The sequence below is a fragment of the Pipistrellus kuhlii genome, unplaced genomic scaffold (assembly GCF_014108245.1).
Source record: "Pipistrellus kuhlii isolate mPipKuh1 unplaced genomic scaffold, mPipKuh1.p scaffold_m20_p_42, whole genome shotgun sequence".
Classification (NCBI taxonomy): domain Eukaryota; kingdom Metazoa; phylum Chordata; class Mammalia; order Chiroptera; family Vespertilionidae; genus Pipistrellus; species Pipistrellus kuhlii.
This window is the reverse complement of record NW_023425543.1, coordinates 3,957,891-3,977,663: the sequence shown is the minus strand read 5'-3', so window position 1 is coordinate 3,977,663 and position 19,773 is coordinate 3,957,891. Positions and strand designations below refer to the sequence as shown.

At 63.2% G+C, this 19,773-nt stretch overlaps 2 protein-coding genes across 7 annotated transcripts in view; one reads left to right on the top strand and one right to left on the bottom strand.

Annotated features, from left to right (window-relative positions):
- Positions 1-13,083, top strand: POLG (DNA polymerase gamma, catalytic subunit). 3 transcript variants are annotated; one of them, XM_036411822.2, is made up of 23 exons: positions 1-131; positions 759-1,579; positions 3,103-3,289; positions 4,099-4,263; positions 4,414-4,560; positions 4,654-4,733; positions 6,027-6,209; positions 6,298-6,452; positions 6,557-6,683; positions 7,345-7,563; positions 7,786-7,906; positions 8,052-8,138; positions 8,419-8,526; positions 8,712-8,872; positions 9,233-9,286; positions 9,381-9,498; positions 9,778-9,913; positions 10,036-10,282; positions 10,720-10,842; positions 10,931-11,099; positions 11,189-11,397; positions 12,082-12,242; positions 12,634-13,083. In XM_036411822.2, exons 2-23 carry the CDS (start codon positions 927-929, stop codon positions 12,708-12,710), a joined length of 3,687 nt encoding a protein of 1,228 aa, XP_036267715.1. In that variant the 5' UTR covers positions 1-131; positions 759-926; the 3' UTR covers positions 12,711-13,083. The 3 variants fall into 3 exon arrangements, with proteins under 3 accessions (XP_036267715.1, XP_045427988.1, XP_036267716.1); XM_036411823.2 differs by having other exon boundaries at positions 29-141; XM_045572032.1 differs by lacking the exon at positions 4,099-4,263.
- FANCI (FA complementation group I) overlaps positions 12,437-19,773 on the bottom strand; it is a 34,658-nt gene continuing 27,321 nt past the window's right edge. For 2 of the 4 annotated variants that reach the window (XM_045572028.1, XM_045572029.1), the window contains exons 28-38: positions 19,539-19,590; positions 18,623-18,750; positions 18,454-18,522; positions 18,209-18,302; positions 17,516-17,703; positions 17,378-17,431; positions 17,235-17,294; positions 16,086-16,172; positions 14,426-14,521; positions 13,873-14,010; positions 12,437-13,022 (exon numbers count right to left, since the gene is read on the bottom strand). In XM_045572028.1, the coding sequence (XP_045427984.1) occupies positions 12,942-13,022; positions 13,873-14,010; positions 14,426-14,521; positions 16,086-16,172; positions 17,235-17,294; positions 17,378-17,431; positions 17,516-17,703; positions 18,209-18,302; positions 18,454-18,522; positions 18,623-18,750; positions 19,539-19,590 (1,047 nt within the window). In that variant the 3' untranslated portion in view covers positions 12,437-12,941. The remainder of the gene's footprint in view (positions 13,023-13,872; positions 14,011-14,425; positions 14,522-16,085; positions 16,173-17,234; positions 17,295-17,377; positions 17,432-17,515; positions 17,704-18,208; positions 18,303-18,453; positions 18,523-18,622; positions 18,751-19,538; positions 19,591-19,773) is intronic. The other 2 variants (XM_045572030.1, XM_045572031.1) reach the window with 2 other exon arrangements.

Sequence of the window (19,773 nt, the reverse complement as noted above, 5' to 3'; positions counted from 1 at the left end):
CCCGTGCGCGGCGCAGACGGGAAGTCGCGGCGGCCGGCGGAGCGCGCGGGGGCGCGGGGAGGCCGCACGCCACCCCGAGGCTGCGTAGGCCGCGCGGGAGCCGCAGGCCCGGAGGCCCCAGGCGGACCGAGGTTTCCGCGGGTTCAGCGCCGGGGAGGCCGGGTCTCGGAGCGGCGGCGCGGCCCCTCCCTCTCCAGCCTGGGAGCTGGGCCGGGAGCCGGCGGGGGCCGCCGCGGGGCACCTGCGGCCGGGCGGCTGGGCGTGGGTGGAGGCGGGGGAGGGGGGGGGCCCGGCGGATAGCGGGTTCGAATCCGAGTGCTGTCACCTCCTGGCGCTAGGCCCTCGGGCCGTGGCTTTGGCGATCGTGGCCGCCTCTACTTACCGGGCTCGGCCCAAGGCCCCGCGACGTGTGCCCTTGTCCCCCAAACCAGCACCCCGAAGGGCAGAATCCCGAACCCCGTTTTAACAGAGCAGGCAGATCGGGGCCTAAGGCGCTTGTTGCCCAAGGTCACGCAGCCGCTGGGAGCCGGGCCCGGGCTTCCCACCCGCGTCCGCCCCCGGAATCTGGGTGCCTCCCTCCCCCCGCCCCCCCCTTCCCCGAGGAGCCGACGTGAACCCCGGTTTACCCAGCGGGGGTGTCGGTAGCTCCCCAGCTTGTTTAGCTGAGAAAAGGCCCCTGGCACGCAGGAAGCGCCCCGGGAAGAACAGGTGACGCGTGTGCAATAACTCTGTATCCACCGCCTGTCTGTCTCCTCCAGGATTGCGGGTTGGACGGCAGGCATGGTCAGGCCCATCTCCCTGCCGGGAAGACAGAGACAGGACGCGTCTCCCTGCACGTCTTGCAGCCGCCAGTAAAAAAAAAGCAGCCAAGCTGGAGCCCAAAGCCGGGGCTCCCCAATCCCAGCGGGGGGCGCCCTGCACCCACCATGAGCCGCCTGCTCTGGAGGACAGTGGCCGGCTCCGCCGCCCCCGGGCCCGGGCCGGGGCCGGGGCCAGCAGCTCGGGGGCGCTGGGCGTGCAGCTCCGGCTCCGGCCCCGGCCCCAGCGACGGGCAGCAGCAGCAGCAGCAGCAGCAGCAGCCGCCGCCGCGGCCGGTGCCCTCCTCGGGGGACGCGCAGCTGCGGCACAACCCCTTGCACATCCAGATGCTCTCGAGGGGGCTCCACGAGCAGATCTTCGGGCCCGGCGGCGGCGGGGCGGCGCCCGGCGAGCCCGCGGTGCGCCGCAGCGTGCAGCACCTGCAGAGGCACGGGCTGTGGGGGCAGCCGGGCGCCCCCCTGCCCGACGTGGAGCTGCGCCTGCCGCCCCTCTACGGGGGCAGCCTGGACGGGCACTTCCGCCTGCTGGCGCAGAAGCAGAGCCTGCCCTACCTGCAGGCGGCGCACTCGCTGCTGCAGGCCCAGCCGCCCCCCAGGCCCCCGAGCTGGGCCTGGGCGGAGGGCTGGACCCGGTACGGCCCCGCGGGGGAGGCCGCACCCGTGGCCACCCCCGAGGGGCGGGCCCTGGTGTTCGACGTGGAGGTCTGCTTGGCAGAGGGAACCTGCCCCACGCTGGCGGTGGCCATAACCCCCTCGGCCTGGTGAGTGGGGGCTGGGGCTCGGGGTTGGGGGGCCATCTTACCAGTTTGGGTTCAAGGAGCATGTACTGAGCTCCGTCCGTGCCTGAGCGCTGACCTAGGATCCGGGAGGTTGTGGGTTCGATTCCAGTCCAGGGCGCTTGCTGCGGTGTGGGCAGCCGATCGATGACGCTCATCATGGATGTTTCTAGCTCTTTCTCCTTCTTCCTTTCTCTCTGAAATCAATAAAAATATATATCTTTTAAAATAATGAAATAGGCCAGGACCGGTGTGGCTCAGTGGATAGAGCGTCAGCCTGCAGTCTGAAAGGTCCCGGGTTCGATTCCGGTCAAGGGTGTGTGCCTTGGTTGTAAAAAATCAAAAAAAAAAAAAAAAAAAAGACATTTAACATCCTTGCTGCTCCCATAAATGCCAGACGCCCCCACACCCCCTTTTCCAATGTTAGCATCCCCCTGAGGACCCCCCAGTTTCTAAACACAGCCTCCCAAGCAGGCATTCCCCTTCCCCACCCAAAGGTCTATCTCATCTCCTTTGATTTTTTTTTTTACTTTATTTGATTTTTGCCCCTTTTCTTTTTAAGTCACTTTCTAAAAGTGCCACGCACCTTTCCCAAACAATGATGGCAGTGCTGTCTGTCCCTCCCCCTTTTTCAGTCTTCATTCCACGATTAAAAAACACTATTGACAGCCTTCATGCTTCGCAGAAAAAGTCGGCGGGGTCTTCGTTTCTCCTGGAAGCGGGTCCTTTGTGAGGAAAGCTGCGGACTGTTCGCTGTGCAGCTGGGAGTGGGGCGGCGAGGCGGGGCGGGGAGAGGGGTGTTCACGGCGGGAAGAGCAGTGCAGGGCCGTGTCTCCGGGTGACAGTAAGCCGAGGTGAGAATCTCGGTGCTCACATAACTCGATGGTCACACGGGGGGCACCGCCCATCGTCAGAGAGGGTCAAGGAGGCCTCAGCGGCCGAAAGGAAACGAGGAAACCGTTGGGCAGGAAAGGCTTGTATTCTGATCACTGAGTGGAAGTCCCCTTCCCGCTTCCGCCTCTTTCCTCTCCCAACTTTTAAAAAAAAATATGTATTTTATTGAGTTTTTTACAGAGAGGAAGGGAGAGGGAGAGAGAGTTAGAAACATTGATGAGAGAGAATCATCGGTCAGCTGCCTCTTGCACACGCCCTACTGGGGATGTGCCCGCAGCCAAGGCACATGCCCTTGGCCGGAATCGAACCTGGGACCTTTCAGTCCGCAGGCCGACGCTCTAGCCACTGAGCCAAACCGGTTTCGGCCTGTGGGAGCTTTTGCAACCACCCCCAACACATACCCCCGCCCTGCCCCGCCTGGCCTCGCTGTGAGGGTTAGGAACACCCATTGGGGCTCCCTGGTGTCCCAGCTGCTGGTGTGGCCTGGCCGCGGGGGGCGGGGGGGGGGGTCGGCCGGTGTGGCTCAGTGGTTAGGGATGGCAGCCTGTGGATGGGTGCCAGGGAGCGGAACGTGGAAGCCCCTTTGCTGAAGCCGCCTTCCTCTCCCCCCTCAGGTATTCCTGGTGCAGCCGGCGGCTGGTGGAAGAGCGTTACTCCTGGACCAGCCAGCTGTCGCCGGCTGACCTCATCCCCCTGGAGGCCCCGGCCGGCCCCGCCCCGCGAGAGGGGCGGGAGCAGCTGGTGGTGGGGCACAACGTGTCCTTTGACCGGGCCCACATCCGGGAGCAGTACCGCATCCAGGTGAGGGCCCTGGGCTGGTCTTGGGGACGGGGGTGGGGGACGCGCTGCCCGCCAGCCTGCTCCAGGCCTGGCTGTCACAGCACAGGGTGTGCCCTCCGTGTGTGGCACCGGGCAGCCTGGTCAGACACATGCCTGGTGTACAGTCGTGACAATTCTTAACCTTCTTTTCAAGTTATTTTCTTTAGAAACGTATCTTTATTGATTTCAAAGAGGAAGGGGGAGGAGAGAGAGAGCTAGAAACATCAATGATGAGAGAGGATCATGGATCGGCTGCCTCCTGCACGCCTCCTAGTGGGGACTGAGCCTGCAATCCGGGCCTGTGCCCTTGACCGGAATCAAACCGGGACCCTTCCGTCCGTAGCAGGCCGACGCTCTATCCACTGAGCCACACCGGCCAGGGGTAGTTGTAACAATCCGTAACTCTATGAAGATGCCTTATCATCGTGTTCTCCCGACAGCCTGGGGGAAGGGCAGCTGAGGGTGCTGAGGCTCAGCCTTGCCCACTTGCTCAGGGCTACGGAGCTTGGGGTTGCGCCTGCCAGCTCAGTAGGCCTTGCTCTGGCCACTCCGTGCCCGGGGTGCCCCTCCGCGCTGCGCCAGGTGCTGGGGAGGACCTGGGCGTTGGGATCGAGCCGGGTCTGCACCTTCAGGGCGGGCTAGAACCCTCCCAGGTCAGGGTCCGGGCGTGCACAGCAGTGCTGGTCAGACACATGCCTGGTGTACACTCGTGACAATTCTTAACCTTCTTTTCAAGTTATTTTCGGGGGGGGAGCGGGGTGCGGGGGCCCTCAGCCTCGGCCTGTCCCCAGGGCTCCCGCATACGCTTCCTGGACACCATGAGCATGCACATGGCCATCTCGGGGCTGAGCAGCTACCAGCGCAGCCTGTGGATGGCGGCCAAGCAGGGCAGGCACAAGGCCCGGCAGGCCACACGGCGAGCCCCGAAGTCCCGGAGCGAAGGCAGCGGCCCGGCGGTGAGGACGCGCTGGGGGACGGGGGGTGGGGGTGGGGGGGGGCGGGACGACACACACACACACACACACACACACACGACACACGACACACGGGGGCTTTGGGACCCCTTGTGGCTGAGCTCGGTGCTATGCCCCTTGCTCCGGCCCCAGATCTCCTCCTGGGACTGGCTGGACGTGAGCAGCGTCAACAACCTGGCGGATGTGCACAGCCTGTACGTGGGGGGGCCGGCCTTGGAGAAGGAGCCCCGCGAGCTCTTTGTCAAGGGCAGCATGAAGGACGTCCGCGACAATTTCCAGGTGCGGGGCTGCGGGGGGCTCCGGGGGGAGGGGGTGGCCGAGGCCGCGCCGGCCCCGGCCGCCCACCCAGCGCCTTCCTGTCGCCCCCGCCAGGACCTGATGCAGTACTGCGCCCAGGACGTGTGGGCCACCTACGAGGTCTTCCAGCAGCAGCTGCCGCTCTTCCTGGAGCGGTGAGTGCGGCCCAGCGGAGCCGTCGGGGCGGGCGGGCGGCCGTTCCTGGGCTCAGGGCCGTGGCCGTGGCCTTGGCCTTGGCCTTGGCCTTTCTGGGCTGGAAGAGGGGAGCCGCCTGGGCCCGGACTCTGGGTGTCTGCAGGCCCTGCAGGGAGTCTGCGGGCTGTGCTGGAGCTTCCTGTGCGTGGGCCCCGTTCTTTAAGCACCCGGTGCTCAGGGCTTCCGGTCCAGACGAGAGTTCTTGCTACATAGTATCTTGTCTTCTGTACAAACACACACTTTATCTTTATATTTTTTCCCTTTTTTAAATACATTTTCTACAGAGAGGAAGGGAGAAGGAGAGATTTTGAAACATTGTTGAGAGAGAAACATCTGTCAGCTACCCCCTGCACACTCCCTACCGGGGATGTGCCCGAAACCAAGATACTTGACCGGAATCGAACCCGGGACCCTTCAGTCCACGGGCTGACTCTCTATCCACTGGGCCAAACCGGTTAGGGCCACATTTTATCTTTTATACTGTGTTTTTACCATATCTTTTTTTTTTTTCTTTTGTTAATCCTCAACTGAGGATATTTTTCCATTGATTTTTAGAAAGAGTGGGGGGAGAGAGAGAGAGAGAGTGAGAGAGAGAAACATCGATGTGAGAGAGACACATCGATTGGTTGTCTCCTGCGCCTGCCCCAACCAGGGTCAGGATCGAGCCTACGACCAAAGTAGGTGCCCTTGACCAGACTTGAACCCGACGCTCTATCCACTGAGCCACACCGGTTAGGACTTTACTGTATCTCTTCCATGTTGAGACGCTCAGACACACAAATGCTTGCCGCTGTGTTAGCGTTGCCTCCAGCGTTTCAGCTGCCTCCTGCACATCCCCCAGTGGGGATGTACCCGCAACCAAGGTACAAGCCCTTGACCGGAATCGAACCTGGGACCCTTCAGTCTGCAGGCCGACGCGTGACAGCTCTGGAGCCGGAGCCTGAGCTGTTTTAGAGCCAAGGTGGGCGGGGGCCGGGCCAACTCGGTTTGTGGGTGCCCCTCCCGTGTCCGCACGGTGGCGGTCACCTAGCAACACCTCTCTCAGAACGTGCAAGGGACTGAGTCCGTTTTATGGATGAAGGGACCGAGGCTCAGAGAGAGGGGAGCGGTTCCCAGGCCCTGTGGCCGGAGAGCCTAATGGTTTGAGCCCCGTCTGTGTGGCCGCAGAGCTGAGCTTTGCCTGGGACGGGGATCGGACCAGCGCCTTCCTCCTGCGATCGTGTGTGGCAGCCCCGTGTGTGCCCGCCCCCCAGGTGTCCCCACCCGGTGACGCTGGCCGGCATGCTGGAGATGGGGGTGTCCTACCTGCCCGTCAACCAGAACTGGGAGCGCTACCTGGCGGAGGCGCAGAGCACGTACGAGGAGCTGCAGCGGGAGATGAAGAAGTCGCTCATGGACCTCGCCAACGACGCCTGCCAGCTGCTGTCCGGGGAGAGGTAGCGGCCGGGCGGGCGGGCGGGCGGGCGGGGCGCGGCCCGGGGCTGGCTCTCGGCGTGGCTCAGCGCTGCCCGGGCGCACTGGCAGGTACAGAGACGACCCCTGGCTCTGGGACCTGGAGTGGGACCTGCAGGAGTTCAAGCAGAAGAAGGTGAAGAGGGCGAAGCGGAAGGAGCCGGCTGCCGCCAGCGAGGTGCCCGCCGAGGGCGCCGGGGCCGCTGGTGACGCCCAGGACCAGGAAGGTGGGCGCTCGGGCAGAAGGTGGGCAGAGACGGGCCCTGGGACGGTGCCGCTCCCGCCTTCAGCAGGCGGGGCAGGTCTGTCTGAGACCCTCCCTGCCCCGCAGACCCCGGCCCCCCCAGCGAGGAGGAGGAGCTGCAGCGGGCGGCCGCGGCCCGCGCCTGCTTGGAGCAGCTGAAGGGGACCACGGAGCTCCTGCCCAAGCGGCCGCAGCACCTTCCCGGCCACCCCGGGTGAGCCCCGGCCCCTTCCCGCCCCAGGGTGCCCTGCTCCGGGCCCCCGCACGGGGAGGCACGCTGCTGTTGGTGCCTGCTGCCTCCATGCCTGCTCTCAGCTGGTGCCCTCTGCCCGGCTCCCTGAGCATCGGCTGTGTGCCGCCCGGCAGCCCGGAGGGTGCAGATGGGACCTTCCCGGAGCACCTTCACCCTGTGTTGCCAGGCACGCAGACCAGGGGGAGTGCCTGACTGCCTGGGGCAATCAGGGAAGGCTTCCTGAAGGAGGTGGCCCTCCACTGAGCCTCGCAGAGGGGCGGAGTTGGGAGAATAGGGGCAGCCAGGGTGACCATCAAGTGAGAGACAGCTCTGATGGCATGGAGTGTCCCGAGAACCGAGGCGGGGGTAGGGTGGGTGGGAGAGAAGGCGCAGGGCAAAACTGCTTGTTGCAATGGGCGGTGGCCCTGCAGGACAGGAAGTGCCCTGGGCAGGCCGGGCCCCTGGCTGCAGACAGTCCAGTGGGACCTTTCAGTGATCCTGCGGCCTCCACGGGGGTTCCAGGCTGCTTCCCAGAGGGGGAGAGGGGCAGCGGAGGCCTTGGCCTTGGCCTTGGCGGGCGGGGCACGTCCCGGGCAGAGAGCCTGCCTGGCAGTCACACTTGGCCCTTCCCCTCCGGGCACAGGTGGTACCGGAAGCTCTGCCCCCGGCTGGATGACCCCGCCTGGGCCCCGGGCCCCAGCCTCCTCAGCCTGCAGATGCGCGTCACGCCCAAGCTCATGGCGCTGACCTGGGACGGCTTCCCCCTGCACTTCTCGGAGCGGCACGGCTGGGGGTACCTGGTGCCTGGGCGGCGGGACAACCTGGCTCAGGTGCCGCCCGCGGGGGTGGCCTGCCCCTACAGGTGAGGCTGCGGCTGGGGCAGGGCGGGAAGGCGAGCTCAGGGACCCTCCCTGCCTGCCGGAGAGACCCAGCTTAGATAGAGTCGGTCCAGCCTGCCCCCCCTGGCTGTGTCACTTGCGATTTAGCCGCCCGCTTCCGCTCAGGGCTGATTCTGGGGACTAAACACGGGATTGTGGGAGGCCCCGGCCCAGGGCGGCACCCTAACCAGAGTCACTCGGTGCAGAGCCATCGAGTCCCTGTACGGGAAGCACTGCGCCGAGCAGGGGAAGCGGCGGCCGGAGCCGCAGGCGGCGCCCCTGGCCGAGGAATTCCTGTTCAGCGAGAGCAGCGCCCAGTGGCAGATGGTGAGGGTGGGCGCCGCGCCCTCCGGGGGCGGGGGCGGGGGCGGGGGCGCGGGGCACGGGCGTGCCCAGCTCTCACCCGGGCCGGCCTGGGACTCCGGCCAACCCAGCCTCCTGCTTCAACCCCTTGGTACCCGGACCCGTCCAGGTGGAGGAGCTGGGCTGCTTGGAGGTGCAGGATGAGGCCAAGGCGGACGGCATGGAGGCGGCAGTCCCGGGGCAGCCCCCCGCGCCGGTGAGTGGGGCGCATGCTCAGTTCCCGGGGGGGTTGGCAGGGTCCTGGCGGCCGGGGCCTCCTTATACCCGAGCATCAGCTCTCCACCAGCACCCCAGTGGTGGCCCCGCTTTTGTGGGAAGGCCCGGGAGGAAGCCGGAGACGTGGTGGCCGGCCTGCCCCAGCCCTGCCCCAGCTCAGCGTCCTAGGCCCCTGTCCCCCCCTGCCCCGGCCCACGCCCCCTGCCCTTGCAGAAGGCAGGTGCCGGGGCAGGGCCTGATCTAGGTGTGCGGCCCCACAGACTGCGGCTGGCGGCCCCAAAGCCAGCCAGCCTGCCTATCACCACGGCAACGGGCCTTACCACGACGTGGACATCCCCGGCTGCTGGTTCTTCAAGCTGCCACACAAGGTGAGTGTCCTGGCTGGCGCCCGCCCGCCCGCCCGCCCGTCCGTCCGTCCGTGTCCGTGCTCAGGGCTCCCGGCAGGCCGCCATCTGGGGGCCGTGAGGCAGAGCGCGCAGGGCACCGGGGCCCCAGCCAGGGGCCTGCCACCCGCCCCCAGCCCCCGCTCCCGTCGTCGTCCCCCCCCCCCCAGGACGGCAACAGCTGCAACGTGGGCAGCCCCTTCGCCAAGGACTTCCTGCCCAAGATGGAGGACGGCACCCTGCAGGCGGGCCCGGGAGGCGCCAGCGGGCCCCGCGCCTTGGAAATCAACAAGATGATTTCTTTCTGGAGGAACGCCCACAAGCGGATCAGGTGGGCGCCATGGGGCACGGGCGTGCCCATCTGTCCCTGGCAGGTTCCTGCGGCCTGGGCTGCCTCCCCCAGGGCCCCTGACGGGGCCTGTGCTGAGCGGACAGCCCAGCTGCCCTGCTTACAGAGGATGGTATTGTAGGACCCGTTCCCCGTCCTCCCACCCCTGCCAGCTCGGGTTCTCCGATGGCACAGGCTCCCGCCTGGCAGATCCTAGGGCCCCAGGTGGCCGCAGGATGGGGGTGGGTAGGAGCAGGCATGGGGCTGGGTAGGAGCAGGCACAGCCAGCAGCCGGAAGCTGGGCAGCGGGACCCGTGGGAAGGGTTGGGGGCTGTGCTGAGCCTCGAACCGTCCGCCCCCCAGCTCCCAGATGGTGGTGTGGCTGCCCAGGTCGGCCCTGCCCCGCGCTGTGACCAGGTACGGCTTGCCCAGCGGCTGGGGGACAGGAGTGGGGGCGGGTGGTCCTCGGACACAGCAGGCTGCTGAGGCTGTGTTCTCTGCCCCCCACCAGGCACCCCGATTACGACGAGGAGAGCCGCTACGGGGCCATCCTGCCCCAGGTGGTGACGGCCGGCACCATCACCCGCAGGGCTGTGGAGCCCACGTGGCTCACGGCCAGCAACGCCCGGGTACGCGCCCCCTCCCCCCCGCACCCCGGTCCCTGCCTGCCCTCTCCGATGTGGCCAGGAACGGGGGCTGCAGAGGGCCCCCGAGATCGGGGTCAGGCACAAGCCAGCCATTCCCAGGAAGCATGCATGTTCTGGCACCTGCTGCCAGCGACGCCGACAGGCGCGATGCCACAGCCGTGCGGTTAGAGGGGGCCGGTGCAGAGCGGGGAGGCCCTTACCTGCCGGCTGCTGCCCCGGCCGGAGTGGGTACACGCCTCAGGGTTTTGTCTCTCCCTGCAGCCCGACCGCGTGGGCAGCGAGCTGAAGGCCATGGTGCAGGCCCCGCCCGGCTACGTCCTGGTGGGCGCCGACGTGGACTCGCAGGAGCTGTGGATCGCGGCGGTGCTGGGCGACGCCCACTTCGCGGGCATGCACGGTGGGCGGGAGCAGCGGGGCCGGCACGGCCGGCACAGCCGGCGGGAGGGAGAGCCCGCTGCGAGGCAGGCAGGCCGGGCCTCGTTCCTGAGCCCCCTCGCGCTCCCCCCTTCCGGCCCCCAGGCTGCACGGCCTTCGGGTGGATGACCCTGCAGGGCCGCAAGAGCAGGGGCACCGACCTGCACAGCAAGACGGCCGCCACCGTGGGCATCAGCCGCGAGCACGCCAAGGTCTTCAACTACGGCCGCATCTACGGCGCCGGGCAGCCCTTCGCCGAGCGCCTGCTCATGCAGTTCAACCACCGCCTCAGCGCCCAGGAGGCCGCCGAGAAGGCCCAGCAGATGTACGCCGTCACCAAGGGCCTGCGCAGGCGAGTTCCTGCCCCTCGTCCGTGCCCCCCTGCCCCGCCTCGGGCCTCAGGCCTGCGCTCCTACCCTTCGCTGCCCGTCTGCCCGCCCTCTGTTACCTGGCTCTCCTCCTTCGGCTGTGACATTTAACTCGGCCTCGAATAGGTTTCCTCAGAGGGTTATTTCAATCGTCCAGTCCTGCCCTGGCCGGTGTGGCTCAGTGGGTAGAGCGTTGGCCTGCAGACCGAAGGGTCCCAGGTTCGATTCCGGTCAAGGGCACATGCCCGGGTTGCAGGCTCGATCCCCAGTGGGGGGGAGGGCGGGGGGCGTGCGTTTCTGTGTCTGTGCCCACTTCTGCCTCAGAAGCGAGCCCGTGGGGCCAGGCAGGGGCCCGGTGCGTGGGGTGGGCGCTCCTGGCCCGGGGCTGGGCACAGGCGTGACGGCGGCGACCCGCCCCCAGGTATCGGCTGTCCGAGGAGGGCGAGTGGCTGGTGAGGCAGCTGCGCATCCCGGTGGAGAGGACCGAGGACGGCTGCGTCTCCCTGCAGGACCTGCGCAAGATCCAGAAGGAGGCGTCGAGGAAGTGAGGCCCTGCTGTGCGGGGAGGAGGGCCCGGGCGCGCCCCTGGAGCGCCGCGGATACGGAGGGAGGATGCTGTTCCCGGTCCCCAGGTCCCGCGGGAGGAAGTGGAACGTGGTCGCGGAGCGGATGTGGACGGGGGGCACGGAGTCGGAGATGTTCAACAAGCTGGAGAGCATCGCCACGGCCGCCGAGCCACGCACGCCCGTGCTGGGCTGCCGCATCAGCCGGGCCCTGGAGCCCGCGGTGGCGCAGGGGGAGGTGCGGCTCCGGGGACGCCGGGAGGGAGGGAGGGAGGCAGGCAGGCAGGCACAGAGCCCTCACCGTGCCCGCCCGCCCGCCCTCCGCAGTTCATGACCAGCCGGGTGAACTGGGTGGTGCAGAGCTCGGCGGTGGACTACCTGCACCTCATGCTCGTGGCCATGAAGTGGCTGCTGGAGGAGTTCGCCATCGACGGCCGCTTCTGCATCAGCATCCACGACGAGGTCCGCTACCTGGTGCGGGCGGAGGACCGCTACCGCGCCGCCCTGGCCCTGCAGATCAGCAACCTGCTCACCAGGTGGGGGCGCCTCCGGGTGCGCCTGCCCCCGGAAGTGGGGGCTGTGGCTTTTCTCTGTGAGAGTCTCAAGGCTGGCCTTCGGCTTCCGGGGGTTTCTCGGTCTGAAAGGGTCGCGGGCGAGAACGCTGACGCGGCGAGCAGGCAGCTCGGGGGCCGTGCTGCCCCATGGTGGCTCTCGATGGCGCCCCCTCTGGGCACACGCCTTGTGTGTGTGTGAACGCCTCTCGCACATGGCTGATGGGGAAACTCAAGTGTGGTTGTAAAATAGTTTATACCTCATATATATGGGGTGGCCTTTTCTCATAGAGTTTGACGTCCATGGTTGAATGAAATGACAGCGCAGGTCCATGTTGATCTGCCACTCCAGCAGTGTGGGAGCCACGCTCTCCCCGGATTAACGGGCACATGAGTGTTTACCATACGTGGCACCGGCTCCTGCCCTCTGCACTGCATCCCAGGGGGCTTTGCGTAACAAGCTAACGCAAGTCCTTGATGCTGAAGTAATCGAGGGAGGTTGTTACATCAGCACCGGGTGCCATCCCCGCATCTCCGGGTCTCCCTGTGGGCGTGGGGAGGCGGCGGCTGGGCCTCGGGGGCTCCCGGGATGCAGGCTGCCCCTTCGCGGTGACGGTGACGGGTCTGGGCGCTCAGCAGGGCATCGCTGAGGAGGCCTGTCTCTTGCAGGTGCATGTTTGCCCACAAGCTGGGCCTCAACGACCTGCCCCAGTCAGTCGCATTTTTCAGTGCCGTCGACATTGACCGGTGTCTCAGGAAGGAAGTGACCATGGATTGTAAGACGCCCTCCAACCCGACTGGGATGGAGCGGAGATACGGGATTCCCCAGGGTGAGCTCGCGCCTTCGTCTCTCTCGTTATGGGGGGACTCGGGCACCAGAGGGCGAGCCCCCTCTTAGCAAGCAGGCGGGCTACGTGTTTACAACGTGCCCCGGGCCCCCTGTGAGCGGGACGGGAGCTGCTCACAGGAGCATTGGCAGCTCTGGTTCTCCCTTCTGCACCTCGCCCTCACCAACCACACCAGCCACGTTTAACGGTTTATTGTGCAAAATCAAAGTGCGTGCTTAGGTGAAGGAAACGGAGCCCCGAGCGCCAGTCACAAAGCCCCCTTTCTACATAAAGCGAATCTAAGATGGTCGTTTTATACAGAAAGCTCAGGGACCCCCCCCCCCCCGAGCTCCGAGGCCCAGGACGGGGTCGGAAGCCACGTGCTGTCTTGCAGGCGAGGCGCTGGACATCTACCAGGTCCTGGAACTCACCAAAGGCTCCCTGGAGAGGCCGGGCCGGCCGGGCCCGTAGCCGCGAGGCGAGCATCGCTCCCGTGGAGCTCACCGGGTGCGCGGCGCCCACTCTCAGGCTCTCGGCTGCGCTCTGCCAGGAGCGGGCCCGCCGGGAGGACCGCCTGCCAGGGAAGGCGCAGCGGCTTCGACGGGTTCAGGCCAGGAGGCCGGCCGGCGGTGGCGCGGGCTGTCGGACGAGGGGCGGTGTTGCTTGTCGGGGAGACGGGAAGCAGAAGCCCCAAAGTGCACATTAACTCAGGCATTTCGTTTCCTTTCTCCTTTTCTTCTTGGCCGGTTCTTTGTCCTGGTCCCCGTGCTCTGACGCAGCGGCCTAGGGGGAGGAACGCCCTGCTCAGAGGCCCGGAAATAAACTCAGATCCTTTATCTTCTCACTGGCCTGCGAGTGTGCTTCCTTCCTTCCTCCCCTGCCCGCCGCGCCGAAGGCCGAGGGAGGCAGCGCACGCTTTGTCTCCGGACCTTTGTAACCAGGGAGGTGCCGGGACGGGATGGCAGAGGAGCCCCAGATGTCACAAAGCGCTCCCCTCCCGGCCAAGTAGGTCAGGGGAGTGGCCAGGCGGGGGCGCCATGGCCTGCAGGGCACAGTGTGGGGCTGAGCAGCCGGAAATCAGTTTATCAGGGTGTGCTATAATAGTGTTTCCCAAACATTTGACACAGGTGTCCCCCTTCTATAATTTTCGTAACGCTGAGGACCCCTTGTCCTCATGAGAACGTGGAACGAGGCAGCTAAGCACGGTGCAGTGCCTGTCCCCACCAAACTCCGGTGCCACGCGTACCCCACCAGACTCTGCCCGTGCCCCTGGGGGTCCGCGGACCACACTTTGGGAAACACTGCGGAAAGCAAAGGGGTGGAACCGGCCAGGGGGAGGAGGGCGAGGAGGAAGCAACCGGGTCCGGAGCCAGGATGCTGGGGCCGGGCAGTCAGCTCCCAGGCTTCACCTGCAGACGGACCTCGCTTCGTCACCGCCCCCTTCTGGAAACGTGAGCCCCAAACGCACACAAGTGTGGGCCTGGGTGTGGCTCAAGGCTTGTGATCCTCCTCTTGAGAGGTTGGGTCTCGGCCTGGCGGCCCATTCTGCCTGGCCACTGCCCCCATTTCCCCGCGGAGGCTCCCAGCAGCCTTTGGGAAGGCGGCGGGACTCCCGCCGGAAGCAGACACTGACCTCTCCGTTCTCGTCGGCGTCCTCCTCCTCCTCCTCCTCCTCCTCCTCCTCCTCCTCTCTGAGCAGCATGTCCAGCACGTTGCCCTTGATCTTGAAGTCCCGCGAGGTGCTGAGCTTGATGTGCTGCATCAGGTTCACCTGGACGGACGCAAGCGCGGCACCTGCTCCCACGGCCGCCCCCACAGGGCGTCCCGGCACCCCCAGTTCCTCCCTAACAGGCACATGCCTGGCCCTGCCTGCCCACCAGTGTCTTTTTCTTTTTTTAAATAGACTTTTGTTGATTTCAGGGAGGCAATGATGAGAGAGTCATTGATCGGCTGCCTCCTGCACGCCCCACACTGGGGATGGAGCCTGCAACCCGGGCCTGTGCCCTGACCGGGAATCGAACCCTGACCTCCTGCTTCCCAGGTCAATGCCCTGAGCCACGGCGACGGGACTCCACTAGTTTCCTACGTGACGTTAGGGTTCAGGCCCCAGCCCTCCCCGCGGCCCGGCTGCGTCAGCGGCAGGCCCCCTCCGGGTAGATGGACCGGCAGGAGGACAGTGTGCCTACCTTGGACCTCTTGGAAAGGAAGATGAGGAACTTCTCATACTGCTCGATGGCGAAGATGAGGTTGGGGATGGGCTTGGTTTCCCGAAGAACTCTGGCCTACGGGAGAGAAGCCCAAGTTCAGGTTCGAGGTTCCTGAGGCGGTTGGTGCTTGAAGGCCGTCAGGACCGCCCAGGGCTTTGAGGAACGCGGGGCCGTGTTCCAATAAACCCACTTTTGCTTGGGTACCGGCTGCCTAGGCTCCCTGGCCGTTCCACCTCATCCAAGGACTGAATGGCAGCAGAGAGCACGCCGAGTCCTTACACTTACAACCCTAAGTGCTTGCTGGTACCGAGAGGCTGGCCAGGGGAGGGCCATCGGGAGAACTGTGGTTGTGGTTGCCCCTCTTCTGATTTCAGAGGAAGGGAGAGGGAGACAGAAACATCAATGAGGAGAGAGAATCATGGATCGGCTGCCTCCTGCACAACCCCCACTGGGGATGGAGCCCGCAACTCAGGCCTGTGCCCTTGGCTGGAATCGAACCTGGGACCCTTCAGTCTACAGGCCAACACTACCCACTGAGCCAAACCAGCTAAGGCTGACTCGATATTAAGACTGCACTGGCGCCAAAACCGGTTTGGCTCAGTGGATAGAGCATTGGCCTGCGGACAGAAGGGTCCCAGGTTCGATTCTGATCAAGGGCATGTACCTTGGTTATAGGCACATCCCCAGTAGGGGATATGCAGGAGGCAGCTGATTGATCTCTCTCTCTAAACGATGTTTCTGGCTCTCTATCGCTCTCTTCCTCTCTGTTAAAAATTAATAAAAATATATTTAAAAACAAAAACAAAAACAAAGTCTGCACTGGCTCTACTTCTTTCTAGACTGCACATTAATTTTCACTACTGAGATTAAGCTCCCCGTTGGCATTATAGCTTACAGATCATTCCAGTCGTTTTTTATGGATATACATATGCTTCTATAATATATAGTACACCCCTCCACCCCCAAATGAGGGCACTTCTCGTCATTTTTCTTTTTTAAAAATACTATCTTGGCAGCAGTGTTTCATTTTTTCAAGTCTGCGTAGTAGTCTGCAGTGTAAACGTACTAAAACCCATTTATCGGTCGTTAGTGACAGACAGCATCCTAAAGGTGGAATCACTCTGTCCAGTGTGTGTGTGTGCGTGTGTGTCTCCAGATCTAAAGCCCAGCAGGTCCTGCCTCCCTGCCCCCGAGGCAGGAGCGGCGCCTTCAGCTCTCACCCACTTTTCCTCAAAGGATCCCCCCCAGAGCGCGCCGCAAGCTATTTCTACTTTCAAAGCCAGGGCTCGACATTTCCTGCGCTTCCTGAATAAAGCAGGAGGACCGATAAAATCCGTCAGCCGGGGAGCAGCCGCACGCGGCTCTGTAACGGCACGGAGACACAGCTCACATACCACACAGTCAGCCCTTCCCACGCTGCGGTCCCACTGTGCGTGAGCACGTTCCGACTGTGCAGCCGTCCGTCACCCCTTAGGAGTAAGTACTTGAGCATCCTCACCCCCTCAGCAGGCGCCTCCCAGTCTCCACTCCCATCCCAGCTCCAGGGGACCGCGAGCCACTCTGTCCCCGGAGACCTGCGCGGTCCCGTCCCTGTGACGCCTCCGCCAGCAGCCACGGGAGCGAGGGCGCCGCGGCTTACCATGGCCACGGCCCCGGCAGCAGTGGGCTGCTGCTGCTGCTTCTTCTTCCTCCCTCCGGGGCACTGCGGGCTCCGGCTCCTCTTGTTCTGGAACGGAAACCATCCCCTTACTCTCAGCACCAGCCGGCCGTCTGCCCGGACAGCTGGGCACGGGGACCCCGAGGGCACCGAGTGGCTGAGGCGCTATGCAGCTGGTGTGGAAGAGGGGAAACACGTGACACCTGCAGCCCTCACTCTACTGCTGGGAGCTTTGCAATTTTTTTTTAATTTTTTTTTTAACCTGTTAATCGGGGAGTTCCCTTTTTAATTACGCAACCTGTAATGGGCGCGTACTCTTTCACTAGGATGTGTCAGTACGTCATGCCCGGAGGATGTAATTTCATATTATTATTTTTATTTATTTATACTTAATTAAAATAAATTATATATAAACTTTTTCGTTTATTTATATATAAAGCACAAAGGAAAATACAAAATTACAAAAAAATAGAAAATACCACCAACAAAAAAATGGAAACATGGAATTAAAAAAATATAAATTTTACAAACAATTATAAAGATTACAAAAAATATATACCATCCCTCTCAGGGCACAACATGTATTTCCGGGATGTATTCATACGTCCTACCTGTTCCCGATATTGTTTATGTTTGACGTATTTATAGGTCCCGCTCAGTTAACAGGTTAATATATTTTTATTGATTTTTTACAGAGAGAAAGAGAGAGGGATAGTGTTAGAAACATCGATGAGAGAGAATCATCGATCAGCTGCCTCCTGCACACCTCCCACTGGGGATGTGCCCGCAACCAAGGTACATGCCCTTGACCGGAATCGAACCCGGGACCTTTCAGTCCCCAGTCCCCAAGTTGCTACGTGACTCGCAGGCCCAAGGGATCGGAATCCTCCGGAAATAAACCAAGTCGCTGAGCCCAGCGCTCGCTCCTTCCCTGCTCTAAATGCAAGCCTACTGGGTGTGTCTCACCCAATCAGATGCCTTCTCCTTGCTGCAGAGATCTCAGGCCTTGGCTTGGTCTCCAAGGCACCTCGGGCTTGTGGTAAGAAACTGTACGTACACTCAGGTGACCACGCAGGCCCCGGGAAGCCCTCTCCCCGGGCGCTCGCCTATGGCGGCCTCTGAGCCACTTACCTGCACGTAAGAGATGAAGGAATAGCACACAGGGGTCAAGTGGGAACCCGACAGCTTCACCTGCAGCAAAGGGAGAGGAGGCAGACGTAAGCGCAGGAATAAAATAGCTCCCCCCACTCCCGAGAGAGGCCTTCCTAGCTCACCAGCTTCTCCATGATCTTTGGGATTCCTCTGGCGCTCCGACACACCTGGAGATACTAACGAAAGATTCTCAGGTTTAGTGTAGTCTCCGGGCCGTTGGGGACAGTGGTGGCGGGCCCGGTCCCTGCCCAGACACTCACGTATTTGACGAGCGCGGTGAGGATGGTGTACATCTTGCACAGGTCCTTCAGCAAGGTGTCCACGCAGCTGCCCGAGGGCAGGGCGGTCTGCACCAGCTCGTGGAAGAAGGTGAGCAGCGTGCCCAGCTGCATGATGACGGCCTTCTCGGCGGGGTGGCTCGGGGGGGCTGCCTGGGAAGACGCCTCTTCTGAAGGGAGAGGAAATGGCGCGTTCAAACCCAGCTGGCCATTCGTTTTTAGAAATATATTTTATTGATTTTTTTACAGACAGGAAGGGAGAGGGATAGAGAGTTAGAAACATCAATAAGAGAGAATCATCGATCAGCTGCCTCTTGCACACTCCCTATTGGGGATGTGCCCGCAACCAAGGTACATGCCCTTGACCGGAATCGAACCCGGGACCTTTCAGTCTGCAGGCCGACGCTCTATCCACTGAGCCAAACCAGTCAGGGCTGGCCGTCCGTCCTTGCTAGTTAAAGCGAAGGAGACTCAGAGATAGACACCGTTAACTAGCAGGTCTGCAGGGGAAATGAGCAGTGACTCGCCACGCACAGGGAAGGGACCACCGCTGTCAGGAGCCGTGGTGCAGCCACGCGAGACCTCGCTCACACACACAGCTCCCGCGTGGTCCGGGCTGCACCCTGGTGGGCGCTGCTTTCCGCCCGGCTCCCGGCCCTGAATGGTTTGTCTCACCTGATTCGGTTTCTTGGCTCACTTGTCCCTTAAGCCTGGTGATCAGCCAGTCCACTTCTTCCAGAACCTTCTCCGCCTGACTCAGAACCAGCAGCTGGGAAAGGAAGGGAAGCCTGTTCTTAACCAAACAGAACAGCCGCGGCCACAGGCTGCGGGACGTAAGTCGCTGTCAGTCACTCCTCGGGGGACGTGCAATGGGAAGGAGGGGGACAGGGCTGCGTCCCTGGCTCGGGGTCCGGACTCACACAGACGGTAGGGGCCGCTGTTCTCAAGTTCACCACCGCATAGTGGTTTGTTTTCTCCACCTCCACGTCCTGGGGGGCCAGAGAGAAGCGAGCTGTTAACGGCTCGGGCTGTGCCCTGCGCCCCGGCCCCCGCCCCTCGCCTGTGCTGGGCCGAAGGCTGCCCCTCTACCTCGTCGATGTCCCCGAGGTGGCCGTGGATGTCCTGGGACAGGTCCCGCAGAAGGGAGACGGGGCTCTTGTGCGCGACGTGCAGGCTGAAGAGCAAGTTCATCAGGCCCTTGCAGAACGAGGCGTCCTCTGGGCAGGAGGAGAGGAAACCGGACGCGGAGTTATAACCCCGTCATGCTCCAGGGCACGGGGTGCCCGGCCAGAACGCGTAGCTCGCCATGTCCTGGCACAACCCCCGAGCTGTCCCCTGGACAAGGCAGCTCGCCCACAAGCGTGCACTGACCTCCACGCGCCCGAAGGAGGGACACAGTTCCAAGACCGGTCACCCCGACCGCTGGTGACCCGCACCCAGGAACCCTCTGTGTTGATCGTCCAGCAACGAACCTGCCTCCCTGACCCCGGCAGCCAAACAGGATAGCCATGGCCACAGGATACAGGACGTTAAGTCACTATAAGTTCAGTTTTGTCTTTTTTTTTATAATATATTTTTTACCGATTTTTCACAGAGAGGAACAGAGAGGGATAGAGAGTGAGAAGCATCGATGAGAGTGAATCATCGATCAGCCGCCTCCTGCACACCCCCTACTGGAGATGTGCCTGCAACCAAGGCACATGCCCTTGACCGGAATTGATCCTGGGACCCTTGAATCCGCAGGCTGACGCTCTATCCACTGAGCCACACCGGTTAGGGCTAGTTTTGTCTGGCTTTGACCTTGATCTTCAGGGGGTCGTACAGACAGTACTCTTGTGTCGACACTCAGTGCCCCCGAGCAGATGAAAGGGGTCCCACCGCTCTCCTCCCCTGACCCCGGGCGCCGTGTCTCCTTCTCCCAGGGGCCCTTCTGCCTGGTGCGTCAGCGCTGTTCGGTGACGGTTACGTAAAGGCTGACAGGAAGAAAACGCCGCAGGAGACTCACCCCGGCTGTTCTCCTTGCAGATCTTGGCGGTCCAGGACAACATCTGCACAAACTAGAGACCACTCAGTGTTAAGAGAAACGGCCGCGAGACGCATCGACAACAGCCCTTGACCTCCCCACGTCTAACCACCTGCCAGCACACGGGGCCGGACCTACGGGACCATCTAACTGGAACAGCACGAGAATAAGCCCGAATGAGGATCACTGAGACTTCTCTTGTAAGCTGGCACACAAC

Coding starts and splice junctions, on each gene's coding strand:
- POLG (XM_036411822.2), top strand. CDS start 927: ATGAGCCGCCTGCTCTGGAGGACAGTGGCCGGCTCCGCCGCCCCCGGG. Junction 9,914..10,035: donor CCACTTCGCGGGCATGCACG/GTGGGCGGGAGC, acceptor TCCGGCCCCCAG/GCTGCACGGCCTTCGGGTGG. Junction 11,100..11,188: donor CCGCGGTGGCGCAGGGGGAG/GTGCGGCTCCGG, acceptor CGCCCTCCGCAG/TTCATGACCAGCCGGGTGAA.